The following is a 13,733-nucleotide window of genomic DNA, read 5'->3' on the forward strand; positions in this document are numbered from 1 at the left end:
CCCACCTTCTTCTGCCAGTACTTTGTGTCTGAATGAAGAATGGCCGCATCACGAAGCAAGGCCATTTGTGGGAGACGAGTGCCCACTTTTAATTAAAAGTGATTATGTTTTGCTCAGTAAATGGTGCAGAGCAGGGCCCACTATTTATTTCTCTACAATGTAGGAAGGAAATTTAATGTAGTTATTATTGTTGATTTAGAAAGTTTGGATTCTGGATATGGAAAAACCCACTGCTTAGTGGAACGCTGCTCAGGGTTAAATGCAGCTGTTCAGACTCTCTTTTTAAGGCTGAAGTGGCCATGGATTGGAAATTAGAGAAGAAAATATCTGCAGAGATGTTAGCCAGAAAAAGTGGGAGGTACTTCTTCTCAGGTATCCCAGGATTCAGCGCACTGTGAGAGTCTGAGCAAACCCAGCCTTTCAGAGGAGCTGTATTCAGACTGTGTTCCACATAGACCTGGTGCTTTTGTGGAAGAACTGGGTTGAGGACATGGGTGCAGGCAGCCCCCTCCTCCTTCCCAGCTCACCACGAAGAACTGTTCATTTATCTGTTGTTTAGTGGGATTCCTTGTAAGATTTCATGTGCAAAAGGAGTTCTGCTGCTAAACATAAAAGTTCACAAACTACAGATGCAGACTTCTGGCATCTTGCCCCCAGATCACACATGTCTCAAAGGCCCCTTTTTCTCTTGAAGATATTCCAGGAAACACAGGACAATGATAATCTGGCCAGTTTAGGTGAATTGCAACATCACCTTTCTTATTTTTGGAATTGTGTGTAGTTTCTAGCAAGGACCAAATTTATTTGGTGTATATGACCAAGAAAAAGAATTTATTTGAATTTGGTTATGTGCGAGGCATTATCAAAATACAGGACAGCTAGAGAAGGGTATGGGCTTAGGTCCCAGCATAAAAACCCTATTACCAAAATTCTGGCCCATTTGCCCATAGCCTCCTTTAAAGATCTTTCCAGAAACCTCATGGACAGCACAGCGTTTTCTACAACGGATGGAGCAGCATATTTTTGGGGGACAAATTGAGACGAATTGTTTTTCCTCCCCAATTGAATGAAAAACATTGAAGTTGAATGTGTCTATCTTTTCTTGGAAGCATCCCTGCCTTGAGTGTCTGTTGAGGAGAGAGAGACTTGGATGATTTCAGCAGATGACAAATTCATTTCAAAGGTTATTCTGTGGAAATTTGACTGCAAGTTGGATGGCAGCTAGTGACTCTGAGGCGACTCATGATAAGATTTCTCTGCAAAGTTCTGACCTTATGCTTGTGCCACAGCCCTACTGTTTATGTTATTTTTATTATGATATGTTGCTATCTGATCAATTTAGCTATTTGTGGTTTAATATTTACTACAGGATGGGCGCTTTGCTAACCACTTTCATTCATCATCTCATTTACTGCTCATGAGAGTGTTCTGAGGTAGGCGTATGATCTCTGATTTGAAGATGAGAAAAGAAAGCTGAGAGATACTAAATGACATACCCAAGAATATTCAGCCAATTAGATGGAATTCCAACCCAGACATTCCTCAGTTAGAGCCAGTGTTCATGCTGCTTGTCAACAACATTGAGCTAGAGCCCTGCCATGTAGAGAATTTTCTCCATTCCAAAGACAGGCTGGCTCAATCATGTCCCTGGTCTGGGAAGAGGGTCATATACCTGTGATGACCTCCACAGCAAGGGGTCGAGTGCGGCGGCCCCTGACCTCGCCGTGCAGGGTGACTGTGTACGGGGTACCAGCCCTGAGGCCTGGGATTTCCACGGAGCGCAGGCTGCCAGGAACTGTGAGACTGTGAGCTTCTTTGGCCTGGTCAGCCTCCTGGACCTCAATGACAAACTGCTCATAGATCCCATCTGGGGTGATCCAGTCCAGTCTGAGGGCATCCCAGCTAACCTCGGCCACTGTGAGGTTTCCCAGATCTGGAACCTCCTCTGCATAAGGACACAGAGTTGCTGAGTTACTAAAAAAGACGATTGCATGCATGCTGGGACTCAGGTGAGATGGCGCTTTGGCTAAGTTGGGATGAGTTGTCTGGTCAGTGTTGATTACAGACGCCTGATTTATGGCAGGTATCGAGCACGCTCTCATTGTTGGCACTAAAGCCACGGCTTTTCCATTCAGCCTTTGGGAATGAAAGATAGCCCTAGGAACTGTTCATAACCTCCATTCTTGACACAGGAATGGGGCTTTGGGGAGTCCTTTGGTATATTCTTAAAATGAGCTCAGACCAATTCTTTTTTCCACTTGCAAATTGTGCTTTCCAACTTCTTAGATATTATGACTGAAACTTGCTTTGAAAGAAAGTCACCTCTCACTTTTGTCAAGGAAGAGTAGATGGAATTTTCCATGGAATTGGCAACCATGCTACAACAAGGACTTGGCCAAATAGGGGATATGACATTTGGTTGGACACAGGGATGATTCACCGGTATTCCCCCAGTGTGCTGAACCCAGTTTAGAGCAGGGAAGAGCTTTGATCCCTCCTGAGCAGAGACAATGGGGAGAAGAAAATTAATGAACTAGTCTAGAATACCTGTCAAGACTTCAACAGACAGAGGGGCTGTGCTGAAGTCTCGAGTGACCCCGCGGATGGTGATGCTATAACGAGTGGATGCTTTGAGCCCAGGCAAGTCCACAGACCTCAGTCCTCCTGGGACTGTGAGGTTCTGGGCTGCCTCTACCGTGTCAGTCTCCTGCACCTGAATGAAAAACTGTTCATAGGCTCCTTCCGGAGCAGTCCAGCTGAGCTTGAGGGCGTCCCAGCCCACCTCGGACACCGTGACCTCTCCCAAATTGGGAGCTTCTCCTGGAGAAGGACAAAGAACTAGTTTAATGATCAATTCACACACCAAGGTCCAGGGAATCTTTAACACAAGAACAGACTTTCTATTACTTAAAAAATATGACTTTCTTTAGATAAACATGCAGCATGCAGCTTCCTAAATTTGAGAAATAGAGCAAAGAGGATGAGGATAGGAAAACATTTATCTTATTTTTATTAAAGAACTGCCTTAACCTCCAGCAGAGAAGGAGATTAATTTGGGGATGAATTTTTTTCCTTTTAAATATATGCCTTAACACACCTTACCAGGAGGGAGCCTGTTTGTGAAGCTAAAGGTCACCACCATTGGGGCTGTGCGTATAGTCCCCAGGCTCAGCTCTGCACAACTCCAAAGGGTGTTGTTTACATGGGGTGCAGGGTGAAAGCTGCCTCTGGAATTGTACAGTCTGTTGGCTTCCCATCCTTACACACCATAGCCCTATAACTAGGGGCAGAACTAGTCCATTCCAAAGCGAGTTGCATCTGATTATCTTTGGGCAGTTTCCTGTTGGAAGAAAAACAGAAGCTAAATAAAAAGGTAAGAGGTACCTGTGGCAGCCTCAGCAGAGAGCACTGGTGTTCTATAGCCCCGGATCACCCCGTAGATGGTAACTGTATAAGGGGTGGCGGCCTTGAGGCCCGGGATGTCCACAGCCCGCAGGCTGCCGGGCACCGTGAGGTTCTGGGCCGCCTCCACCCTGTTGGCCTCCTGCACCTGAATGACAAAGTGCTCATAGGCCTGGTCAGCTGCGGTCCAGTTGAGTTTGAGGCCATCCCAGCCAACCTTGGTCACGGTGAGGTTTTCCAGTTCAGGGGCGTGGTCTGAATAATGACAGAGATGGGGTCAGTTAAACCATTCCTCAAAACGCCTTCCTTCTGGGAACCCAGAAATGGCAAATCTGCTGCCAATGATAAAAGGCCATGGGGGCCTGAGTGCCGTGTTTCGCTCACCACATCCCCCTAGCAGTGCTCACCAGAACACACCAACCAAAAAATCAATATAATACCTCTTTTGCCTTATTGCATATTTGGATTTGTCTTTTGGAAATGCTATTTTCCTATTGACCAGCGTCCTGTGGATTTAGAAAACTCCACACGTCTATGTTAGTAATGCTCTGGGCTTCGGTTTCCACTTTGGAAAGTGTCTGTCATCATGAGGATGAGATCATGAGGAACAGCCTTCGGCTATTCTCCGGATTCTTGGTCTGAGCTGTCCAGCCTTCCGTATTTTTGAGAAAACTGGCTCCTCTTAGATTCCTTTCCTTTTCAGCCTTCCTCAATCTCCTCTGGAAGGTCTGTTTTACAGTCTCTTTATGTCGGGATTTTTGTCGGTTTCCGGGGCTCAAATAGCTTTACATAAACCACTTCAGAAAAATCAGAGATAAATTACACCATCCAAGTAAGGCTGAATGAAGGATGGCGATGAGTCTTTGCAAAACTGTCCATTACTGGACAGAAAGGAAGACTAAGGCCCCGGGAGAGACAGAGCTTATTAAGCTCAATTAAAATTGAATGCACCGTCTTCATTCATCTCTTGAACACGCAAAGTACAGTCAAAACATTTGCCTGAATATGCCTTCACAAGGTGATCTTTTGCCCAGGGCTCAGGTTAAATGGACATTGCATGAGCTGGGGAGAAAGGATTTTTCTCTGGAAACGGATCTTGTAAACAACAGAGTAAGAATTGCCCTGAGTTTACTTAAAATAACAAATTGGTTTTCTATTTATGCCTCACGTTGGCTGCATATTTTAAATGACCCTGATGTGTCCATTAAAGCCGGATTCTGACTTGAAAATCTTAGCCTACAATTGGATTGAAGATATCTTTTCAGAGGGGAAAATGTTTCTTTTCAAGAATTTATTTAATTCAAACTTTTCCAAGTCCTGGGGAACATTCCTTCCTAATTGTTTCATATTGGCAAAGCTTACACTCCTTCAAATCCTGTTTTTTCTAGAACAGGGGTCAGAAAAATATGATCTGAGGGTCACATCTGGCCCGCTGCCTATTTTGGTAATCAGCTTAGCTGGGCTAACAACAGTTTTTAAATTTTTAAATGGTTGGGGAAAAAAAAATCCAAACAAAAATATAATTCATGACATATGAAAATACCTGAAATTCAAATTCTGGTGTCATAAATAAAGTTTTATTGGAACACAGCCATGCTTGTTCATTTACCTATTGTTGATGGCTGCTTTTGTGCTGCTAAGGCACAGTCGAGTAGTTGTGACAGAAACCGGATGACCTGAAAATATCTACTATCTGACCCTGTACAAAAATTGTTTGAGATAGCTGATCTTGAACTATACTCTATGTAGTTCATTTAACCCAAATTCATATCCTAAAGTTCACACTCAAAGCCCCATAGCAGTTCTTAACCACACAAACATGGTCTTGATGAGAAAGAGAGGGCCCAACACTCAAAGTGATGTATCTAGTTCCGGGGAAAGAAAGGGAGAATCAGGCTTTCTTAAACCCCTGGCCCTTGTGAGGCCGGGAACAGTGCTCCAAACATAACGATTGTCTCCTTGACTTTGGGATTTGAGCACAGCTAAACTCAGAGCGCGTCCTTATCCAATATTCTACAGTCCTCATGCATCAAGAGATGCAGGACAAAAACCAATCTAAGCAAATCCGTAAAGTTAAAGAAATTGAGCCATGGCCCATAAACTCCCGTCTCATCCCGTTTTTCTCCTCTTGTTGTCAAAACTGCTTGTTAAGAACTTAGCTGACCTTGACAATTTTCCCTTTTATGTGAATTAAGTCACTGTCATTTCCTTCCATGTAACTGCCTTTTAAGCTGTCTCTCTAATTCTGTCTTAAAACATATTTTTGTCCATGAAAGAAATTTCAGGTACCATGTTGCGAAACATGTGAGGAGAGTTACCTAACTGTGGTGGGGAGGAGGTGATTACGGATTGTCTATTAAGCTGTTGCAGTTAAGATGGAGAGAGGAGGGGAGGGGATGCACAATGGAAAATGTCTCTTCCTGATGAGAACCATCTTTTCTCTTTGAATCAGCTTTTTTATATGCCACTGATACTCAACAATGCCCCTCACACCCTGCACCATCTGTTCAAATAGTTGATACAGTAATTTTCACATAATGTCATGTTGCTCAGTAAATAGTCATAATCACGGTGTTGATGCTTCCACCAAAAATTTTGGCTATTCTTCCACTTTTTTTATTTGGTAGGCAAATCAAGACAGATCATCAGTTTATACTTAGCGAGCAGTACTGTGACTGTTTCTAGTAGTAGTGGGTACTATTGATGCTCCACCAAATCTTTTCACCTAAATGCTAGTCAGCTACATAAAAGGTGTAACTTCAATGAAGAAAATCAGTAGACAAATTAAAAGGAGAGGGATAAGAATTATGAAAAGAGAGGGAACAGTATGAATAAAAATACAGCAGATAATAGTCGAGGTGAGAAGCAAGAGGCTTCACATAAACGCAGACTTTACATTTCAATAGCAAAGGGCACCCGTATGGGCTTCCTGCCCCAGAAGCCCAGTCTTTCCCTTGTCTAGTTCCACACTGAATTTCTTGGCATTTTTGTATGAAAAGCCTATTGTCTTTTTCTTACAGCTGTGCACTGGCATCTACCCCTGAACAGTGTCAGTGGGCCTGGGAAATCAGAATTTCAAAATCCCATTTCTGTGCTCATGGTGGGTTGACCAGCTGGCCTGGAGGAATTTCTGGCTGTGCCAACTTTAAATCTTTAGATTTCCACCATCTTGTAGATGGTAATTACCAAGTGCTGGCTGATGAGGAATCCACTTTCAATGCTCACTCATGGGAGAGAGAGTGATTTTCTCACAGCAGGGGGATGGCCAAATTCAAGCGTGAGGTCCCCAAAGGGTAGCTTAAATTGCTTTAGCTCATCTTGTAAAGTTTAAGATAATTGAAATGCAAAGGCTTGCCTGCCTTAAAACTTTTCAATGACTCTTAACACTGTCAAGTATGAAGCCCAAGACCCTTAGAATGATAATCACTGCCCTCTGTAGATGGTCCCTGATGATGTCTCTAACCTCGTACCCTGCTATTCTCCCGCCCCATCATACAGCAGGACCCTATAGCTCGTGTTTCACTAATATAAAGTTTCTCCTGCCTTTGAGCTTCTCACATGCTATTCCTCCTGCTGGAAATGTCATTACTCCCCTCTCCACTCGCCCAACTCCTTTTCCTGTTTCAGGACTCAGCCAAGCATCACTTCTTCCCAGAAGCCTTCTCTGACACCCTTCATTCCCTTTGCTCTGGTCTGGAATGGGTACTTGCCCCTGTGCGCCTATAGCTCCCCACCCTTCCCTCTAAAGCAAGCTAGTTGCATTCTTATAATTTGGGTGTTGGTTCTCTCTTTCTCATTGCAATGTGCATCATTTCTTGAGAGGAGGGCTATGTCTTTCTATTCTATATACCAGCATTGCCTGACCCATAGCAGGTAAGGAATAAATATTTGTTGGATGGATAAATACCTGAATAAATTTCAGTTTGCTCTATGAGGAAATCAAAATGGTAATCAGAGCAGAACGTCCTTATTACTTGCAGCTGTGTCTAGAAACAAAATTCCACCTTTCTGCTTCCCAAACCCATCAGAATTACTAGGGTATCACTGTTGAGTTTCATGCTGGTATGGAAAGATGCTGCACTGGCCTTGTGTTTCTACATATCTTCCCTGCTTTATGTCCCTTCCCACTCACAGCAAATTCATGGCCTCCACTTTAAGCACGGTTTCGTTGAGTTTATCAGAATACAAATGCAGAGAGAGAGGGGCGGGGGGCATCTGCCTGGCACATGCTCATTTTCTTCAATGCTAACAGAGATAATTCCTTCCTTCCTTCCTTCTTTCCTTCCTTCCTTCCTTCCTTCCTTCCTTCCTTCCTTCCTTCCTTCCTTTCTCCTTCCTTCCTTTCTTCCTTCCTTTCTTCTTTCCTTCCTTTCTCTCTTTCCTTCGTTTATCCTTCCTACCCTTTCTCCCTCCCTCCCACCCTCCTTCCCTTCTTTCTTTCCTTCTTTTTCTATCCAGAGAAAGTTTAATTGAAGACTCCAGGAGAATGATTTCCCTTCCCTGAATCCTTAAGAGAGAGAATTTGGGCTGTTAATGCAGAGGTAGAAGGAGAAAACCAGAGGATTCAATGGAAATACCGCCTCTGGAGTAGCTGGGGTCCTCAAATGCTCACGAAGCACATGCCATATACTTGGCTGTGTTCAAGGCACTGTGGATCCAGCCTGGATAAAGGAGACAGAGTCCTTACATTTTGTTCGATAGTGGGAGGAAGGCCGTAGATAAATAAACCAGCTACTGAATAATAACAGGCCAGAGAAGTGTCATGAGGAACTCTGGAGCAGCATGAAGTGGTAAATCGGGATGGGGACGCCATTTTAGATTGGTGGCCAGAGAAGTCTTTTGAGATAACACTTGGGCTGAATGAAATGAGGGAGATGCCATGTGAAGAACTGGGAGACGAGTGGTATCTAGGCAGCAGGAATAGCATGTGCAAAGGCCCTAAGGTAGGAGCAGGCTTGGCATACTTGAGTAACAGCGAAAAGGCCAGGAAGACCATGATGAAATGAGCAAGGGGACCAGTGGTGGGAGCACGGTCAGAGAGATGGGAAGGGCCAGATTCTGTAGGGCCGTGTAGCCTGTGTAGGGTCTCTGGATTTTATTTCAGGTGTGATGGGCAGCTAGGTTATGCATACTTTTAATTTACTCCTGCATCAGGGAAAAGCCTGATGCACTTTGGCTCAATTCCGTGTCTAGAGCCCTGGAATTCCCTGGGAAAAATTCTTTGGGGTAGCCAGTTCCACATCTTCTGCATAAAACCCACAGACAATGAGTGGCACTTTGCAGACTTCTGCTCTTAAGAATCTAGTGATGCAGAACCAGGAGTCCCTTTCTTCTGAGGTTGGAACCTACAGCCCTTTCACATTTCAGGCCGCATGGTACATTCACCCAAGAGCTCTCACTTGCCTGTTTCTTTTTTCTTCCCATATGTTTACCAAGGCCAGGTGCCCGCACCTCTATTTCTTTATATATTCCACAACACAGCCCTGTTTGCCTCCTATGTGTCTGTCCAAAAACTCCCTTCCATTTTAAGGCTTTCCTGATGCCCAGAGTCATCCTGTGCTCCCACTGCACTCTCTGCACCCCCAATTATAGCGAGTGTGGTGTTGTGTTGGTGTCTGCCAGTTTGTTTACTAGAAAGCGAGTTCCTTGGAAGCACAGATCTGTCCTAACTGATCTAGTAACCCCAGAACTTAGCATGAAATATGGTTGCATATATTACTGACTGCGTAAATGTAGGAGACTTGGGAAGATGGAATTCAGGAGAAGGAAAAAAACACCCACCTCACTTTTAATAAAATAAAATAGTTCTACGGAGAAAGACAGAGAGAGAAATGTTCTGGAGACAATGGGGAAGAGCCAATAAAAGGGGCTTTGCACATTTTTCCTGCAATGAAGAATGGCTTTAAATATACAATGTGATTTCTTTGAAACAGTGTTAAGGAGGCCTGGCTGGGAAATTGAAACCACCGAACCCTTGAGATGCAAAAACTGGGCTCTCAGTCAGAGGAAAAGTAATTCCAGCCTGTTGTCCCAGGCTGCTGAGGCCTGGGGCTTCCCTACTGGAGACAGGAAATAATGAGGCTACAGCCAGAGGGTAAAATGATTGAGTGGAGATGGGAAACTTTCTTTGATACGGCATTTGTCAAACTCAAGGAAAAGCGAAGAGAGAGAGAGAAGGACAGAGAAAGAGAAAGAAAGAAGGAAGAGGAGGAGGAGGAAAAGGAGGAGAAGACAGAGGAAGAGGAGGAGAAATTCCCTCTCTTTTGTTTTTCTGATTCATTTGTTGTCCCTTGACACCTTATAACAAGCTCATGTTTACAAAGCTGAAACATTGAAATCTCTACCATAGCTTTATTTCTTCCTGATTCTCTTCTGCCCCTCCCCTATCTCTGATTGAGCTACCCCTCCAGAGCATCCTTGATGATCATCTGATTGCTGGTGGGAAGCAGTCCATGCACAGTCAATAGAGTTGACCACCCAAGCTCACTTTAGACTCTGAAGAGGCTGCTCTTTGTCTACCAAATATCCCTTCTCGCTCTTTTCCTTTCAAACAACCACAATTTTATGTGGGCAGCAACATGCTCAGCCAGAAGACTACCTTTCCTAGACTTATAGCTAGGAGCGGCCAATGAAATGTGAGTAGAAGTCCTTGGTGAGGTTTCCAGAGAGACTCATCTAGGAGGTACTCCTTTTTGGTTTCAGTTCTTCCTCCTTCATGCTGCCTAGAACACAGATGTGAAGGCTGTACTGCAGCAGCCATATTGTGACACGGGGGTGACTTTGAGAATGGAGGAAGTCAAGGATTAAGAATAGTGGAACAGACTCCATTTCCACTTATTGAGATTCAGCCGGAGGTAACATCTCTGCTGTGATACCTTCTCTGGCTGCACCTGATTCCTCCAATCATTCCCTTTCCTTGATTAAGTTCCATCTAATATGCTGAATATCTAGTCTTCTCCAGGGACTGTGAGCAGGAGCACACGAGTCAAAATAACAACACTAAGTACATGACCCACTTTCCCCTGAAATATCAGTATACTACAGTGGGTTCTCAACAAACACTTACTAATTAAATTGAAACTAAAAACTATTACTTATCAAACCATGAAGAATTAACATTTTCCACCTATACCTCTCGAATATTTGGGGGCCAAAGTGAAATGTGCATATTTTTCTTATAGGAAGAACTGATTTTTTTCAGATTGCTTTTTTCAATTTAGCTACTGAGGAAACATGGCAGCAGGTATAAAGAACAGAATCACGGGGCTAGAAAGGACACCTGAGGTCAGGATTAAGCTGTCATGGAAAAACGAAGTTCGCCCCTCAATGACTAAGAGAAAAGAGAAGATGAGAAGGTCCCTGTGGAAGCTCAAAAGACCGTATGCAACTTTTCTGGTAACCTTAGAGGAAAGAAAAGACCTGTAATAAAAACATTTAATGGGAAATAACCAAAGCATTATTACCAACTTCTTGGTCATCTTGAAAAGAAATAAAATGAAAAGTAAATTAATTGTTAGGCTAAAGAGAGGGGAAGAAAACAAGACACAATTTAAAAGACTGTGAAATGCACAAAATTAAAAAAAAAAAAAAAGAGCTAAAGACAAATACGAACTCTGATGCTTTCAGTTCTCCTAGAAAGAAATATTTAAAAACCACTATTGATTGCCCCGCAAGGGAAATTTGCTGAATCAGTTGACAAGAGGAAAGGAAAAGCAAGTGGCTCTTTCAAAGTAGCATTGAGAGGATTCATGAGTAGAGAAAGTCACAGAAAGTCTTCCCAGCCATTTTCTCATTTGAAGAAGACCTGGCTGATGGGTCCACAAACCTCAGTCAGCAGAGGGTCTGCAGGGAGCTCAGAGGCTGACCTCACCTGTGGATGCCTTGACACGTGCGGGCTTGCTCTTGTACCTGCCCTTCTCTGTGGTGAGGAGGATGGGATATTCTTGCCCAGGTTCCAGGCCTCTCAGGACATAGGAGGTAGTGCCTTTGGGAAGCCGCATCTCCACTGGCTGGCCCAAGGGAAGGCTGTAGTTGAGGCGGTAATGGTCAAACTTGGCCGACGGTGTCCTCCAGAGCAGGGTCAGGCTGGTGTCCGTAGTTTCAGAAACCCGAAGATCCCTGGGCGGGTCCAGGTCTGTGAGGAAAACAGAGAGGTGAATTTTCCTCTTTAGGCTGTGAGGCAGGACTGCCTCTGGAGCTGAAAGCTGGCTCTGGGCTACGATCCTAGGTCTGCTGTACAGGGGAGGTGTGGCTTCATGCGATTCACCTATCCGATTCTCCATTTTCACCTCTGTGAAATGCTGTTGTTGTACATGACCTCGTTGGACTTTTGAAAGATTAAAAATAATATAGTGGGGGCTGGCCCCCTGGCTTAGCGGTTAAGTGTGTGCGCTCGGCTACTGGCGGCCCTGGTTTGGATCCCCGGCGCGCACTGCTTCTCCGGCCATGCTGAGGCCGCGTCCCACATACAGCAACTAGAAGGATGTGCAACCATGACATACCACTATCTACTGGGGCTTTGGGGAAGGAAATAAAAAGGAGGAGGATTGGCAATAGATGTTAGCTCAGAGCCAGTCTTCCTCAGCAAAAAGAGGAGGATTAGCACAGATGTTAGCTCAGGGCTGATCTCCCTCACCAAAAAAAAAAAATATATATATATAGTGGTATATCCATACCGTGAAATGCTACTCAATTCAAAGCATTTAAGAGGAAGTAACTATTGATACAAGAGACAATTTGGATGGATCTCAAGAGAACTATGCCGAGCAAAAAAGCCAATCTCTGAAGGTTGTATACTGTATGATTCCTTTTACATAGACTTCTCAAAATAACACGTTATAGAGATGAAGAACAGATTAGTGATTGCCAAGAGCTAGGGAAAGGGGAAGGGAGGCGCCTCTGGCTACAAAAAATGGGTAGCAAGAAGGACCCTAGTGATGGAACTATTCTGTGCCTTGACTGTAGTGGTGGATTAAAAAAATCTACACGTTAGGGGCTGGCCTGGTGGCGCAAGCGGTTAGATGCGAGCGCCCTGCTGCGGGGTTCGCCGGTTCAGATCCCGGGCGCGCACTGATGCACCGCTTGTCAGGCTATGCTGTGGCGGCATCCCATATAAAGTGGAGGAAGATGGGCATGGATGTTAGCCCAGGGCCAGTCTTCCTCAGCAAAAAGAGGAGGATTGGCAGATGTTAGCTCGGGGCAGATCTTTCTCACACACACACAAAAAATCTACCGGTGATAAAATTGCATTGAACTAAATACACTCACACACATACAAAAATGAGTGCGTGTAAAACTGGTAAAATCTGAATGAAGTTGATAGATTGTATCAACATCCTGATTGTAATATTGTTCTATAGTTACACAGTGGTTACCACTGGGGGAAACTGGGGGAAGGGCTTATGGGATCTCTTTGTATTATTGCTCACAACAGCATGTGAATCTACAATGACCTCAAAATAAAAAAATAAAAAAGAAAATGTACATAAGCGCTCAGCACTGGATCCTGCATAATGGGGAAGCCTGATGAAGCATGACTTTTGCCCTCTTGGCACACCAGCCTCTCCTTTTTTCACAGTACCTGGGAGAGGGACGGAGGAGGCTGGCGGAGAGGTAGAGGGAAGAGCTTTCTTCTGTACAAATTTTCCAGAAAAAAAAACTTGAGGAAAGAGTCAATGGCTTCTAATCATACAGCCCCTCACCATCCTCACCTGGAGGCTGGGGCCGCAGGATCAATGGATAAAAGTTAACGTCTGCCTTAAACTGTGCTCCTGCCACTTATAATCTCTATGATGAAGGTATACAAGAAAAGTTAGGTGTTTTCTAAGAGAAAACCCCTCAGCTGTGTTTTGATTAGTCAATGGTTCATCAAAAAAAAAAAAAAATGGAATGGGTTACCAACTTTAAAAAGTGTGTAGATTTCTCATAAAGTCTGTTTTTTTCCTAAAAATTCCCCTTCCTGCATAGAGAGAGTAGTGTTGGCATCATTTAGATGCAGTGTGCTTAGGGTATTTTAAATGTAGACATTTGGGCTAGCAGATCCTAGTGGCCCCTTTCTCCTCTGGGTGCCTACTGTTTCTTTTTAAGTAGGTTTTCTGCCTCCTGGGCCCTGTTGTGTCTGCCAGTGCCAGCCGAGAGGGGTTGGGACCCCAGGCGCGCCTCACCTGTGGCTGCGTTGATGGTGGCCGGATCACTCTCCTTGTCTCCCTTCACAGCAGACACTCCAATGCCATATTCAGTCCCTGGTCTCAGACCTAGGAGAGAACGTGCAGGTCGAGATTCAGCCTAAAACTGGTAAGACTTATAGAGGACTATAAAAATGGCCCTGAGCT

The 13,733-nt window shown here is 44.3% G+C and overlaps 1 protein-coding gene across 2 annotated transcripts in view; it reads right to left on the reverse strand.

Moving 5' to 3' along the window:
* Positions 1-13,733, reverse strand: part of TNC (tenascin C) — a 92,111-nt gene that overhangs the window by 37,643 nt on the left and 40,735 nt on the right. For both annotated transcript variants that reach the window (XM_058523874.1, XM_058523875.1), the window contains 5 exons: positions 13,566-13,655; positions 11,273-11,536; positions 3,385-3,657; positions 2,548-2,820; positions 1,673-1,945 (listed from right to left, as the gene is read on the reverse strand). In XM_058523874.1, the coding sequence (XP_058379857.1) occupies positions 1,673-1,945; positions 2,548-2,820; positions 3,385-3,657; positions 11,273-11,536; positions 13,566-13,655 (1,173 nt within the window). The remainder of the gene's footprint in view (positions 1-1,672; positions 1,946-2,547; positions 2,821-3,384; positions 3,658-11,272; positions 11,537-13,565; positions 13,656-13,733) is intronic.

Source organism: Diceros bicornis, chromosome 28, assembly GCF_020826845.1.
Source record: "Diceros bicornis minor isolate mBicDic1 chromosome 28, mDicBic1.mat.cur, whole genome shotgun sequence".
NCBI lineage: Eukaryota > Metazoa > Chordata > Mammalia > Perissodactyla > Rhinocerotidae > Diceros > Diceros bicornis.